General features: G+C 39.0%; 2 protein-coding genes across 2 annotated transcripts in view; both read right to left on the bottom strand.

Moving 5' to 3' along the window:
• Positions 1-4,096: 4,096 nt before the first annotated feature.
• Positions 4,097-4,462, bottom strand: LOC121374749 (protein GVQW3-like). The gene has a single exon (XM_041501856.1). The coding sequence runs from the start codon at positions 4,460-4,462 to the stop codon at positions 4,097-4,099; it is 366 nt and encodes a 121-aa protein (XP_041357790.1).
• A 3,480-nt stretch (positions 4,463-7,942) lies between these two features.
• Positions 7,943-15,046, bottom strand: part of LOC121374208 (methyltransferase-like protein 24) — a 34,887-nt gene continuing 27,783 nt past the window's right edge. The window contains exons 4-6 of the mRNA XM_041501198.1: positions 14,563-14,637; positions 12,042-12,180; positions 7,943-9,723 (exon numbers count right to left, since the gene is read on the bottom strand). Coding sequence (XP_041357132.1) covers positions 9,412-9,723; positions 12,042-12,180; positions 14,563-14,637 — 526 coding nt within the window. The 3' untranslated portion in view covers positions 7,943-9,411. The remainder of the gene's footprint in view (positions 9,724-12,041; positions 12,181-14,562; positions 14,638-15,046) is intronic.

Here is a 15,046-nt window from a genome sequence, read left to right as displayed (position 1 = left end):
ATTCCTAAACAATAGGACGAAACAAAACCCACATTGGATGTGTACTAAATTAAATTCTAAGAAAGAACTGGCCCGAGTGTCCTTATTAAGCCCTGGGGCGGGACGTAGCTCAGTCGTACAGCGCTCGTTTGATGCGCGGTCGGTCTGGGATCGATCCCCGTCGGTGGGCCCATTGGGCTATTTCTCGTTCCAGCCAGTGCACAGCGACTGGTATAACAAAGGCCGTGGTATGTGCTGTCCTTTCTGTCGGATGATGCATATAAAAGATCCCTTGCTACTAATAGAAAAGAGTAGCCCATGAAGTGGCGACAGCAGGTTTCCTCTCAATATCTGTATGGTCCTTAACCATATGTCCGACGCCACATAACCGTAAATAAAATGTGTTGAGTGCGTCGTTAAATAAAACATTTCATTCCTTCCTTCCTTCTTATTAAGCCCTATTCTTTTTCAAATTTGGAGTGGGACGTAGCTCAGTGGTAAAGCGTTTAGCTGACGCGCGGTCGGTCTAGGATCAATCCCCGTCGGTGGACCCATTAGGCTATTTCTTGTTGTGACCAATGTTCAACAGTTGATATAATAAGGTCGTGGTATGTATTATCCGATCTATGGGATGATGCATATAAAGGATGCCTTGCTGCTAATCAGAAAGAACAGCCCATGGAGTGGCGGCAGCGGGTTTCCTCTCTAATTATCTATGAAATCCTTAACCATGTGTCCCACTACATATAAGCGTCGTTAAAAGGTGTCAAGTGCGTCGTTAAAGTTTGTCTTTATTTAACTACACCACTAGAGCACATACATTTGTTTAACCATAGGCTATGTCAAATATTTGGTAATTTCGACATGCAGTTTTCCATTCGTGGCAAGGGATCTTTTTTTATGCAACATCCCAAAGACAGGATAGCACATACCACGGCCTTTGATATACCAGTCATGGTGCACTGGCTGGAATGAGAAATAGCCCATTGGGCCCACTGACGGAAATCGATCCCAGACCGACCGCGTATAAAGCGAGCGCTTTACCACTGGGTTACGTCCCGCCTCAAAGAATGAATGAATAAATGTTTAACGACACCCCAGCACGAAAAATACATCGGCTATTGGGTGTCAAACTATGGTAATGCAAACAAATAAAGTGATGATCAACATCAATATAAAAATTCAAGATCTAAACAAAAACACAGTGTAAAGGATTGTGCAAAACTACAAATATCACAGATAGATACTGACTCAAAACGTCAATTGTGTGCTGAATTGGCCATTCTCAAAGAGAATGTTACACCCCTGCACCACGGCGAGGTTATAGCATGCGCAGGGGTGTCGTTAAAGAAACCAAGTATTTTCTTTCTTTGTAAATTTGTTAACAAACTCACCACGACTGGTATATTAAAGGCCGTGGTATGTGCTATCTTGTCTGTGAGATGGTACATATAAAAGATCCCTTGCTACTAATCGAAAAGAGTAGCCCATAAAGTGGCGACAGCGGGTTTCCTCTCTCAATATCTGTGTGGTCCTTAACCATATGTCCGACGCCATATAACCGTAGATAAAAATGTGTTGAGTGCGTCGTTAAATAAAACATTTCCTTCCTTGATAACAAACTAGAGGGGAGTTAACTAATGTCATCTTATCGAGAAGTGCAGAAAAGATGGTTCAGGCCCGGTGCTTATTAATCTATTAATGTTCAGACTCAATGTCTTAAAACTTTAATGTTATGACAATGCCATACAAAGTGCAAATGTATACGATTATTCTGACGTGCTCAAAAATTATTATTGGAGGTTGTATCACTACACGTCTAAAGGAAATAATGAATATTTAGTATGTGGCAATTTGACACCTTAAAAAGGTCTACATTGTGATAATTGCACATGAAAAACGACCCTTAATCAATGGCGCCGGAAGATGCCGGCAACTGGGCTCGGAGTGGTGTGTGTGTGTATGGAGGAGGATGAGGGGGGAGGGGGGTGCAGTAAAATAATAAAATAAAAAAAATACATATACACACACGTCTCAGCTAAATTCTTGTGAACTGTCAGGGGGGGGGGGGGGGGTCATTCAAATCCATATTTACAAGATTGATTGTTTTATTTAACTACACCACTAGAGCACATTGATTAATTAATCATCGGCTATTGGATGTCAAATATTTGGTAATTCTGACACGTAGTCATCAGAGAAAACCCGCTAGAGTTTTCCTAATGCAGCAAGAGATCTTTTATGTGTACTTTTTCCACAGACAGTAAAAACACATACCACGACCTTTGATCAGTGTTGAATGGATCCACTGATGTGGTTAGATCCTGCGACGTAAGCACCTCAAGCGAGCACTCAACTGACTGAGCTAAATCGCGCCCCTACAAAGCAATAGGTCCACCAAGAGACTATGGCCATTACAAAATTAAAACGTTTGTCTAGACAGCGAGAGAGAGACAGGGAGAGAAGGAGAAGGGAGGGGGTATGATATTCCTTCTGAAAAACTAAAAAACCGCTATCAAAACTGTATCTCTGCACAACGCAGAGTCGAATGGGCAAAGGTGTGATTGATTCCACGAATCCCTATCTAGTGCCTCGTCTACAGGAGGACAGCCACTCCCGAAGAGATCCTTTACTGGACAATACATCAGTTTTACCGCAAGAAAACAGCCACTCCAAGACCAATTTATTAACTCAAAACTAGCATAGGACAGAGCTCATTGGAACAAGTACTGATGTGATGATATGCACCCGTGAATCACTGTCAAAACAGTGATGATATTAGGTGTTCATGAAATATGAGCCAAAGAGACGAAAAGGTCCATACAAGTTCAAAATATGGCTCAAAATCGTAAGTTTACGTCTGCTACTAGCAGTTATACCGATTGTGCGTTTACATGTGTTTGGCATCAGTTTCACGCAGAAAGTTACACCATTACGGAAGCTGGAGTATATTAAAGACAAAAGAAGATGAAATATGTGTTCTTCAAACTATATTTCTTGAACTATAATAGCAATAAGAAGTGTGGTGTAGTTGTAAATTTAAGCTTAAGTGCAAAACTAGGTTTACGATGTTTTATGAAATTGGGCCATGGAATAAAATCAACTACCATTGTGGTCAGTGATTCATCGCGTGCAGTAGATAAAGCCTCCAATGTGTATGTCATAACACGTGTTGAATGCCCTCAGGAGTCACATGTAGAACAACATCTGTTCCAGGTTATATGGCGTTTGAAATCTGTATACAATGAGCTTGACCTAAGGTATCTTAGATGTTGTGATATGCAAACACCAAAAGATTGAACAAAAGGTATATTGATCGACATCAATGAAAAATAGAATTTTGGAAAGTTTAAGTAATCCCTTTTGACATACACCTTAGTTTGGAAGGAAGGAAGGAAGGAAGGAAGGAAGGAAATATTTTATTTAACGACGCACTCAACACATTTTATTTAAGGTTATATAGCGTCGGACATACGAGGTATGGCAAAAAAGAAACGAGACTATGTCAATAAATCATTTATTATTTAAAAACTGAAGAAATCAAAGATTATCTCCTTCAAAATAATCTCCATTGGCTGTTACGCACTTTTCCATTCTTTACTTCCATGCAGCAAAACATTTTTGGAAATCCTCTTCTGGTATGCCCTTTAGCTGTTCTGTCGTACGTCTCTTTATGGCTTCCACATTGTCAAAATGGGTTCCTTTCATGAAACGTTGAGTTTTGGGAACAGAAAAAAGTCACATGGGGCAAGATCTGGCGAATAGGGTGGGTGCTCCATTGTTGTGATTTGCTTCTGTGCCAAAAACTGTTTCACCGATAGCGCCGAATGAGAAGGAGCATTGTCGTGATGAAGAATCCACGTGTTGGACCACAGATTTGGTCTTTTTCGGCGAACCTTTTTCCTTAAACGCCCTAGAACATCTCTGTAAAAGTGCTGGTTGACCGTTTTCCCTGGTGGAAGATATTCATGGTGCACAATACCTTTAATGTCAAAAAACACAATTAACATCGTCTTCACTTTGGATCGGGACATTCTTGCCGTTGTCGAGGAGATGTTATCGTTGTCCACTGGAGGCTTTGTCTTTTAGTTCTCGGGTCATACTGGGACACCCATGACTAATCCCCTGTGATAACACTGTCTAGAAGGTTTGCCTCTTGTCCAATTCGCTCAAGATCAGTGCAAATGTCCACTCTTTTCTGTTTTTGTTCATCCGTCAGACGTTTTGGCACCATCTTTGCACATACCTTTCTCATGGACAAATCTTCAATTAAAATCTTCCGAATCAATTCCTTGTTACTGCTAAGCATTTCAGCCATCATTCTAATTGTTAAACGGCGATCACTACGAACTAGCTTTTGAACTTTTCTAATGTTTTCATCAATTTTGGTGGTTTTTGGTCGACCTGATTTTTGGTCATCGTGCACATCTTCTCGACTATCCAAAAATCTTTTATGCCACTGAAATACCCGAGCATGAGACATTGTTTGATCACCATAAACTTTTTTTAACATACTGTATGTTTCAGTCGCAGTTTTGTTAGATTTAGATAAAAATTTAATGTTGTTAATGCGCTGTTCCAAATTTCTTTCGCTCATTTTCTGACAAGGGCGATGACACACGTCTTATCAAAATGAACGTAACACAATTAATATTTACCCGAAACAAGCACTTGAGCACTTCTTGGAACCATGAAAGACCGTAATAAAACAACATAAAAACAGTTTGATCATATAGTGGGTAGTGCCAAAGCTAAGCGATTAGTCTCATTTCTTTTTTGCCACACCTCGTATGGTTAAGGACCACACAGATATTGAGAGAGGAAATCCGCTATCGCCACTTCATGGGCTACTCTTTTCAATTAGCAGCAAGGGATATTTTATATGCACCATCCCACAGACGAGATAGTACATGCCACGGCCTTTGGTACACCAGTTGTGGAGCACTGGCTGGAACGAGATATAGCTCAATGGGCCTACCGACGGGAATCGATTCTAGATCGATCGCGCATCAGGCTACGTTCTGCCCCCACCCCCACCCCCACCCCCACCCTCAGTTTTGGGACCAGTGTCGTTTTGAATCGTTGTGCATAAATGGAGGTATGAAACTGATTTAAAACCTCCAGATGTTTATTTTATTTCTTCTTTCTCTTATGGGTAAATCAATGGAAGGTAGTCGATAATCCGGCTATTATTGATATTCATGAACACAGCGGAAAGTAAGGGTAAAACTTTTAGTCGGAAATTCTTATTCATACACATGGGCGAGAAGCACAGCTGGTGTCCATGGGACTAGAGGTTCTAAATAAGATAACCTTACGTCTGATTTCAATTATCAAAAATGGCCTAGATTGTGAAGAAAAACACAATGTCGTAGAATTTAAAAACTAGGGTCTGTCACTTGAAAAAACCCAAAACGCTAGCAACAACAAACAACGAATGGACAAACAAACAAACAAACAAATAAAGACAAAACAAAAAATATGTTCTTTATCTGGGTATTCCAGTGTACCCACAAGACATAACATTTCTTCTTTATGTACCTCTAGGTCTGCACAGGGCTCCGTTCCACGAAGCAATCTTAGCGCAAAGATCACATAACTGCCTGAGGTCAGCTATGTCCTTAAGATCATTATAGCGCTAAGATCACATAACTGCCTACGGGAGATATGCGCTCATTGGTAAAGCGCTCGCTTGATGCGCGGTCCGTTTGGGATCCATCCCCGTCGGTGGGCCCATTGGGCTATTTCTCGTTCCAGCCAGTGCGCCACGACTGGTATATCAAAGGCCGTGGTATGTGCTATCCTGTCTGTGGGAGGGTGCATATGAAAGATCCCTTGCTGCATTAGGAAAAATGTAGCGAGTTTCATCTGATGACTATGAGTCAAAATTACCAAATGTTTGACATCCAATAGCCGATGTGCTCCAGTGGTGTCGTTAAACAAAAACAAAAACAAACTTTAAGGTAGATATGCAATTACGATGATCTTAGCGCGACGATCACACACGTGTATAAGGTAGATATGCACTTACGGTTATCATAGCGCTAAGATCGCATAAGTGTATACGGTAGCTATGCTCTTAAGGTGATCTTTGCGCTAAGATCGCTTCGTCGAACGGCAGTCTGGTAAATAACTCAACCATTTAGTCAATATAATAATCGTAATCAGAAGAAACTGATAAGGAAGAGATACAGTTTGCTTCTTCCCACCACCACCACCCACCCACCCACCCACCCCCACCTCACCCGACCCCACCTAATACCATGCTTCCAATACGCTTGTGGCGATCTTTCCAGATTTGAAGATAGGACATGGACTCCGTTCAGCGACAGCTAACTACGTTGACGTCGCAAACGACTTGACTATACTCTTTTCCACAGAGAACGCCTTTTTCATACTACAGAATTTACTACACGTTATTTATTTCTGAGCCGATTGTTTTTTAACTTGCACACAAAAATAATGGGTTTTTTGTTATTACCAAAACATTTTACTTTTTCTTCTTACGTCAAAATTGTAGGAGGATGGGACGGACTATAGTTTTCTATATGGTCATTAGGTTTAATGTGCTACGAGCTTTTTCCATTGTCAGTTTGGCTGATCTCTGCTCTAATGTCTACCGCGGGCACTGAAAACATTTTATTGCATATAATGTATATATACAAAAGGATTGAGCACAAGTTATCCGACTTACGCGTCTATAGAAGTTAGTACCATAAAATATATATACAATTGTAAATTGTGGTTTTTAAAACTTGGACGAAACGCATATAAACGCATATAAACTTGGTCATATACTCTAAAACGGTCCACAATACGTACACAAAATAATTCATCGTTATTGGGTTTAGGAAAAGAATCCCATGAATACATGACTTAGAGAACACATAATTGATAAACGTATTATGCATTATGTCTATATATACATAATATACATACATACATACATACATACATACATACATACATACATATTATGTATAGTAACAACCAATGAAGTGTGAAAATGAAGTATTAATTTACAATGTGCTATTAAACCTTAACCAAACATGACATTGACCGTGCTACGAATTGTATTGGAGTTACACACACACACACACACACACACACGCACGCACGCACACACACACACACACACACACACACACACACACACACACACACACACACACACACCAGGGCCGTAACTAGGAGGGGGAGATGAATTCTTGGAACGGACGAGCATTAGGAGATCCGGGGGTATCCCCCCTCCCCCGGGAATTTTGATATCTAGACACACACACACACACACACGCACGCACGCACGCACGCACACATCAAATGAATGAAAATAATGAACCAAACAACTGAATATAGAAAATATATTGCATAATTAGTTTGTATGTTCAGTGTTAAAATAAATAAATACAAATATTATGTGAGAGGAACACTGTTTTGTATGTTTGCTTACCATTTACTAGTTTAGTTACCATAGGAACCATATCTCGCAAAAACAAAACCATTTATGAATGAATATCATTTCATACTGCATATATACAAACAAACGTTAACTGTTTACTGCAGGCAGTTAATCAGTGGATCGACTATTCCTGCTTATATTCAATTAAGTTCAAGCACGCTGTCCTGGGCACACACTTCAGTGGCCTGGGTTGTCTGTACAGGACAGTAGGTTAATGGTTAGTTGTTAGTTGCTAGTTTTTTAGAGACAAATCGGTTTAGTGGTCTAAGACCTGGTCATTGGTTACGAACCCAGTACCTACCGGCCTCAAGTCTGACGGCTTAATCACTAAACGGGCGGGACATAATCGAGTGGTAAAGAATTCGCTTGATGCGCGGTCGGTCTAGGATCAATCCCAGTCGGTGGGCCCATTGGGCTATTTCTTATTCCAGCCAGTGCACCACGACTGGTATATCAAAGGCCGTGGTATGTGCTATCATGTCTGTGGGATAGTGCATATAAAAGATCCCTTGCTAGTAATGGAAAAATGTAGCGGGTTTCCTCTCTAATTACCAAATGTATGACATCCAATAGCCGATGATTAATAAATCAGTATACTCTAGTGGTGTCGTTAAACAGAACAAACTTTAGCTGCTGTAATCACTACACCCTCGAGATCCTCTTAAAAGCCTCACTGCAGCCATATTTGTTACAAAACACATTTATGGTTTCTTTTTTTCTGATTCTTGATTTTTTATATGTATAGTTTACAATCTTTATATGGTCATTTTAATTACGGTTATCGCAGCCTGTTTATTCGTAAAAGACGAATGATTGAGCGTCGTCAGCGTTCATGTACACAAACTTGTGACGTAGTACACAAAATCAATAATCGTATTCGAATACGTCGGGATGTAAAATATCTCTATTACTAAACAATTATGAGGTGAACATCAAATATTCAACAAAGCAAAATACTGAACTGAATATATCGCAAATAGCTTGTGACAAGATCCTGTAATACCACTTCCTGTGACGTCACTTCCTATGACATTACTTCCTATGGCACCATTTTCTTTCTCCTTTTTCTTTAACTTATTTTCGTGCTTATATCCAATTAAGGTTCAAGCACGCTGACCTGGGCACACACCTCAGCTATCTGGGTTGTCTGCCCAGGACAGTGAGTTAGTTGTTAGTGGTTAATGAGAGAGAAGAGGGTGTAGTGGTCTTACACCTACCCTACCAGCCTTATGTCCGATGGTTCAACCACTTCCTTTGTTACAACTTCCTGTTACACAACTTCAGTGGCATAAGTCTTAGAACCTAGGTGTACTAGTTTCAGAGCTAATACAACGCTTAAAGATTGTGTCTCTTTAATACTGGAGTTACGGAACCTTGGCCTGGTTTAATACTTGGATGGGTGACAGCCACTAGTGTTGTCAATGATGAATGATGGACCCTCCAATGCTGGAGTATGTTAAAAGCAACGGTATGTGGTATCCTGCCAAGGACGCTTTTCTTTACTAATCTACGACTGTACCTAGTTGGACAGGAGATAGGGGAAGTCCCCCTTCCCTCCCCCCACCCAACTCCTTCCCACTCAAGAGAAATATTGAAAGTGTTTCTTTTAGTTTAAAACTCCTTTGTTTGTCTAGCTAATGAAGATTATATTGCTCAATCATGATTCTTTTTTACTGCCCCACTCTCCCCACTAAATGTGTTTGGCTTTGTAATATTCTGCAATCGGTCACCTCTCACCTAAAATCCTGTTAGAGCAGCTGAGTTGCATATCCTGGACAACATTAACGGGGGGGGGGGGGGGGGGGGGTTTCTTATATATTATTAATTTAATTTTCAACTGTGGGGATGCATTATTTTTAGAGTTATGAGATCGGTGATCTCTTGCTCCCCCATGAACGTGCTTTATCTTAATATGGGCACGTAAATAATATGATTTCAAAAGTATGTGATTTTCTTATGTCTTTCATTATATACTAAACACGCACCCGTACCAAGTTCAGCTCATGGCACCCAGCCCGACGCGGGCCAAATTTAGAATTGTATTTTGAAAATTCATTTTGGTGAGTTTTAAATATTCTAAAACCAGCGTCATATATTTGTCGAAGTAGCTTTAGTCCCATCTCGTATTTTGCTATGTCTGGTTCCGGTTCGTCACGTGCGTTCATCCGTAAGTGAATTTCGAAAACAAACTGCGTGACGTCATTCAATGCCCCACTTTTTATCATGTCTGGTATAGACGATAATTCGGCTTTTTCGGTATCCATTTTTAAGATATGAAGTTTAGTCTGAAAAAACAAGAGCATAACCAATATATATGTACATGTATATGGTCAAATCCATGTAACTATTCCCATAGGACCATTTTTAAAATGGTCGTATATAATCAAACTTTTTCTGGCATTGGAAGGAAGTATTTCTGGGGGATGTAAACCTAATAAAATATTGCTGAGTTTCATTTACATGTTTGGTATACAACACTTCTAAACACGTGAAAAAGAGCCAAACTTCTTACCTTATCCATGAGATTCTAATGAAGCCTGACATTTTTATTTTATACCATTAAAGAATGGTTATTGTTGATACTTTATCATGAGAACATTTTATTAATGTCAGTAATTTACGGGGTTTTTAATTTGACCATAAATATGTAGCCCGACCAATGTAACACCCGTAACGAAAAAAGAAGACAAGTTGTGTTATATTATTTAGTATTAACTTAAAATTGTATACAAAAGAATTGCATTGAAGTAACGAGATCTTTATACAAAATAAAGGTCAACAAACGACCTTGGCAAAACAAAACAAAAAAGAAGAAAAGAAAAGAAATATAGAGACACTAAAAAGCACATGGTTATATCTATCCTGAACATCAAAAGATACGCGAATATAATTCTCAACTGTAACATTAAATTTGACCGGCCTCAGTGGCGTCGTGGTTAAGCCATCGGACATAATGCTGGTTGGTACATGGTTCGCAGCCTGCTGCCGGCTCCCACCCACAGCGAGTTTTAACGACTCCATAGGTAGGTGTAAGGCCACTACACCTTCTTCTCTCTCACTAACCACTAACCAACTAACAACTAACCCACTGACCTGGACAGACAGCCCAGATAGCTGAGGTGTGTGCCCAGAACAGCGTGCTTGAATCTTAATTGGATTATAAGCACGAAAATAAGTTGACATGAAATTAAATTTAGCTTTTTAGGGAGGAAGTAAAACATATTGCTATTGAGGAGAATTACAGGTTGATATCCTGTTTATCATTCCACAGAACTGATCGTTTGTAATCAAATAAACTTATTCTAAAACCGGGCGGGACGTAGCCCAGTGGTAAGGCGCTCGCTCGATGCGCGGTCTGTCTGGGATCGATCCCCGTTGGTGGGCCCATTGGGCTATTTCTCGTTCCAGCCAGTGCACCACGACTGGTATATCAAAGACCGTGGTATGTACTACCCTGTCTGTGGGATGGTGCATATAAAAAATCCCTTGCTGCTAGTCGAAAAGAGTAGCCCATGAAGTGGCGAGAGCGGGTTTCCTCTCTCAATATCTGTGTGGTCCTTAACCGTATGTCTGACGCCATATAACCGTAAATAAAATGTGTTGAGTGCGTCGTTAAATAAAACATTTCTGTTTTATTCTAATACCAATTACAATGTAGCCATGACTGATTTTCGTTTTGTTTTTCGTTCAGTATATGATTATCAGCCATTAGTGAGAACGTGTGGCGGTCTTGGTGATAAAGCTCGCTGCTAACTGCAGGTCAATAGGTTTATACCCTAGATTAGATTGTTCTATAAAGCTTTGGAAGGAAGGAAATGTTGTACAACGCAATCAGCACATTTTAATTACGGTTATATGACGTCAGACATATGGTTAAGGACCACGCAGATATTGAAAGAGGAAACGCGCTGTCGCCACTTCATGGGCTACTCTTTTCGATTAGCAGCAAAAGATATTTTATATGTACCATCCCACAGACAGGATAGTACACCAGTTGTGGAGCACCGGCTGGAACGAATAAAGCTTTGGAGACTAGACAAAGGACTGGATAACCTAGAAAAATATTTAGTGAAGGCGCATAAAATTAGAGATCAATTAATACAAGTAAATGTGTTAAATGTAACTTACATCACCCAGCATTGTTTTGCATGTGTGAATTTTGTGATAACTATGTGGTATCATTTGTGTTATGTATTCAGCTGATGAGTAAGTAAAAACTCAAGACAAATAAAGAACTTGACCTTGATAAAAAAAAAGAAAAAAAAAAAGACTGAAACCTCTAATGAGATTGAAAGCCAGTTTTTAATATAAAATATCGGAATTTTTGCTGTTAGGTTCATTTCAGATTACCAAAAACTACTAAATAAAAAATAGAGTATAATCATTAAGTAGTTTTAGATGACTATTTGATTGACAATGGCTGACGCTATATTTATCTGAATTAAAAAAAAAACACCCCAAAACAGCAACAAACAAAACAAAACAAAAACCGTAACAAACAAATAGACACAAACAAACACAAATTGACAACAACAAAAAAAAGAAGAAAAAAGCGAACTTTGAAAGTTGCGTCAGTAACCGTGAACTGATCTAATGGTTTTACCTGAGAGTGTCCGAGTTCTTGTCTAATTCCAGCCAGTGTATTTAAACGCCAACCCTGGGAGTTTGTATATTGTCTGTCAGCTATTCCCAGTCTGTGGAAGTGGACCAGTGCTGATCTGTCGTGATCGTTCACCTTCATACTGAAAAAACAAACCCAGTGGACTTGACAATATGGAACTGTTCTAGGTTACAAGATCAATCTGATTAAAATTAGCTCTACTGGTAATAGTTATTAACCAGTGGAGCTAATTTTAATCAGATAGGTTACAAGATATAAGATATCAGTTAAACAGGGGTTCAGGCCCACCTCCACATCCCAGTCCTTGTCTCTCTAACCACGACCAATGATAGTTGTACCACACATTTTGATCTAGCTTAGTAGTTTGAGCACTCGTCTGAGACGCTTTACTCATAGGATCGAGTCCCCTCGGTGGACCCATTGTTAAATTGTGGTTTTCTCCCGCTCCAACTAGTGCCCCACGACTAGTGTATATATATATATAACGATTGGTATGTGTTGTCCTGTCTATGGGAAAATGTACAATCAGAAGGAAGAAAATGTTTTATTTAACGACGCACTCAACACATTTTATTTACGGTTACATGGCGTCTGACATATGGTTAAGGACCACACATATATTGACAGAGGACACCTGCTGTCGCCACTTCATGAGCTACATGACATCTTTTCAAAAGACCTTTTCGAAATAATTGTTGCGCTTTGTTGTCATTTAATATCTTGCTTTGATAATTTCTCTTAACCACTGGTTAAGCTAACTAACATTTGACTAACTGGCCCCAGTTAAATTAACCCTGGGTTAGTCTGATCTTTTCCTCTTTCTTTTTGCACAAATACAAAATAACCTTTAGATTTGATTATGTGTGGATACCTTTGGTTGTTATAAATCAAATGTCAACATAAAAAAAGTTAGTATATATATATTGATTCAGTCCTTGGTTTTGAAAACTTCTTTCAACAGCTGGTTAAGCTGACTAAATTACCATGTCTAGTGTAGTTTGACGTCTGGGTCTGTACCTGTTACGTGTTTTCAATATACACTGGTGGTACCTACGTCTGCGCACCTAAGCATTTGTGTTATATTTAAAAGTTAAAATATTTCTTTAAAAATATTTGTTTCACCGCCACAGTACAATGGAACAATAAACGTGTTACAACTAAAGTTATTTTAATTTTAATGTTTTTTAAACTCAAGTAATGAGCACATTTTTAGTGGGACCCTCCTGCATTTACTGGCCTGCATGACGGCACATAAGTCTGCGCAGCAAACATTAAAACAACACTTCTGTCGCTAATGTTTACATAAAACGGCAACAAACAATGGATCCGACTTTTTGTAAGTTTTAAATAACAAACACTTCCTGTTATAGCCTGTTTCAGAAACATTTAGATTGTGCAAATGAGATAAATATAAATGGTGTCCCATGCTCCTTAGTTTGGACAACACAAAATAACTATTAAAAAAAAGTCAATGTAAAAATATTTGATAATTATTCAACAAAAGTTGTCTGTTATTAACTATGTAAATGAGCACAAACAGTGTCCGTTAGACATATAGGACAATCAATGATAATTTTGAAACAAACTATAGCTAAAATAGACCATGCTGTAAGTGCAATCTTCAAAGTCTGTGTGCAGCCATTTTGCATTGTGTCACTCGGAGGGAAATTCAAAGTATGCTTGGATGTTTACGTCAACAGATAAAATAAGATATTCATTTCATTTATCGATTCATAAATTACAATAAGGTATGTATTGAAGCTTCTATGTAAATTTACGTCAGTTGATATGCAAGGTTGATCATTACAACGTTGACAGACACGTGTTGACAGGTGATAGAAAAACACGTTGATCGAGGCTGGCAAAAGTATACTTTTAGTGCATTAATTCAGAGGGTTTTTTTTCAATAAAAGTGTTATCGACCAGTTTTATACATATATTCACAATCAAGATGTGTTGTTTTAACAACGGTTTTGTGAGTTAAATTAACGTTGTTTGTTTGTTTACAAACATACCCCGACACTTGTTTCAAGACGTAATGTAACGTCATTATTTTGCGCAGACTTTTGTGCCGCGCAGACTAAGGTGAAATGAGGTCATATTAACTGCGTTTATATCTTTAGATATATTTTCTTCTATAAACACCCTATATATATATATATATATATATATATATATATATATATATATATATATATATATATATATATATAAAAATCCAGGCTGTAGTTGTCAGTCTGGCAGTGTGAAAATATAGCGCATGCTCTATATCGTCTGTTGCCAGATCTGAAGTTCGCACAAACTCAGGCGCGGTGTGTTTCGTCACATTCGATTCAGTGCGTTTAATTATGTCCGACTGGTACCATACTCGCCAGGTCCAGTCCCAGATTCAGTGTGTTTTGGGCCTAACATTTGAACAACCGGCTCTAGACGCTAACACTGTTTTAAACCAGGACGCCAGTTGTCAGACGTAGACCACGAAACCTCTCTTTCAACTACCCACCTGGGATCAAAAGCATGCACCTGACATCCATATTTCTTTGATACATCGTCGTCAAACGTCCAATCATTATTAATACTGAAAAGAAACATCATTAAATGTAAGCCCAAGGCCACGACTAGCTAAAATGCCAGATTGTGTAAGCAAATAATTTATGTACGTGGACAACAGTAAAAACATTTAAGCAATGTAAGTAATAATATTCTTTCTGGCTTCACAAATTGTCCCATACCGTTGCTGGTACTCGAACCTATGACACCGAATCGCTCGCAAATTGCAGACTTGCCACGATACCTTCTGAGCTATTGAGGCATCCATGTACTGTATGTATGTATGTATGCATGCATGCATGTATGTATGTAAGTATGTATTGATGTATCAATATCTATATATTGTATGTATGTCGAGGTTGACTGTTACATACATATATATTAACGCACTGGCGCAGGGGATAATTAAATCCTTTCTGGCCTCACAAATTGCCCAT

Source organism: Gigantopelta aegis, chromosome 6 (assembly GCF_016097555.1).
Source record: "Gigantopelta aegis isolate Gae_Host chromosome 6, Gae_host_genome, whole genome shotgun sequence".
Taxonomy (NCBI): domain Eukaryota; kingdom Metazoa; phylum Mollusca; class Gastropoda; order Neomphalida; family Peltospiridae; genus Gigantopelta; species Gigantopelta aegis.
This window is presented reverse-complemented; position numbering and strand designations above follow the sequence as displayed.

Bases quoted from the DNA above. Each gene is read 5' to 3' on its own strand.
- LOC121374749 (XM_041501856.1), bottom strand. From the start codon at position 4,462: ATGTCTCATGCTCGGGTATTTCAGTGGCATAAAAGATTTTTGGATAGT.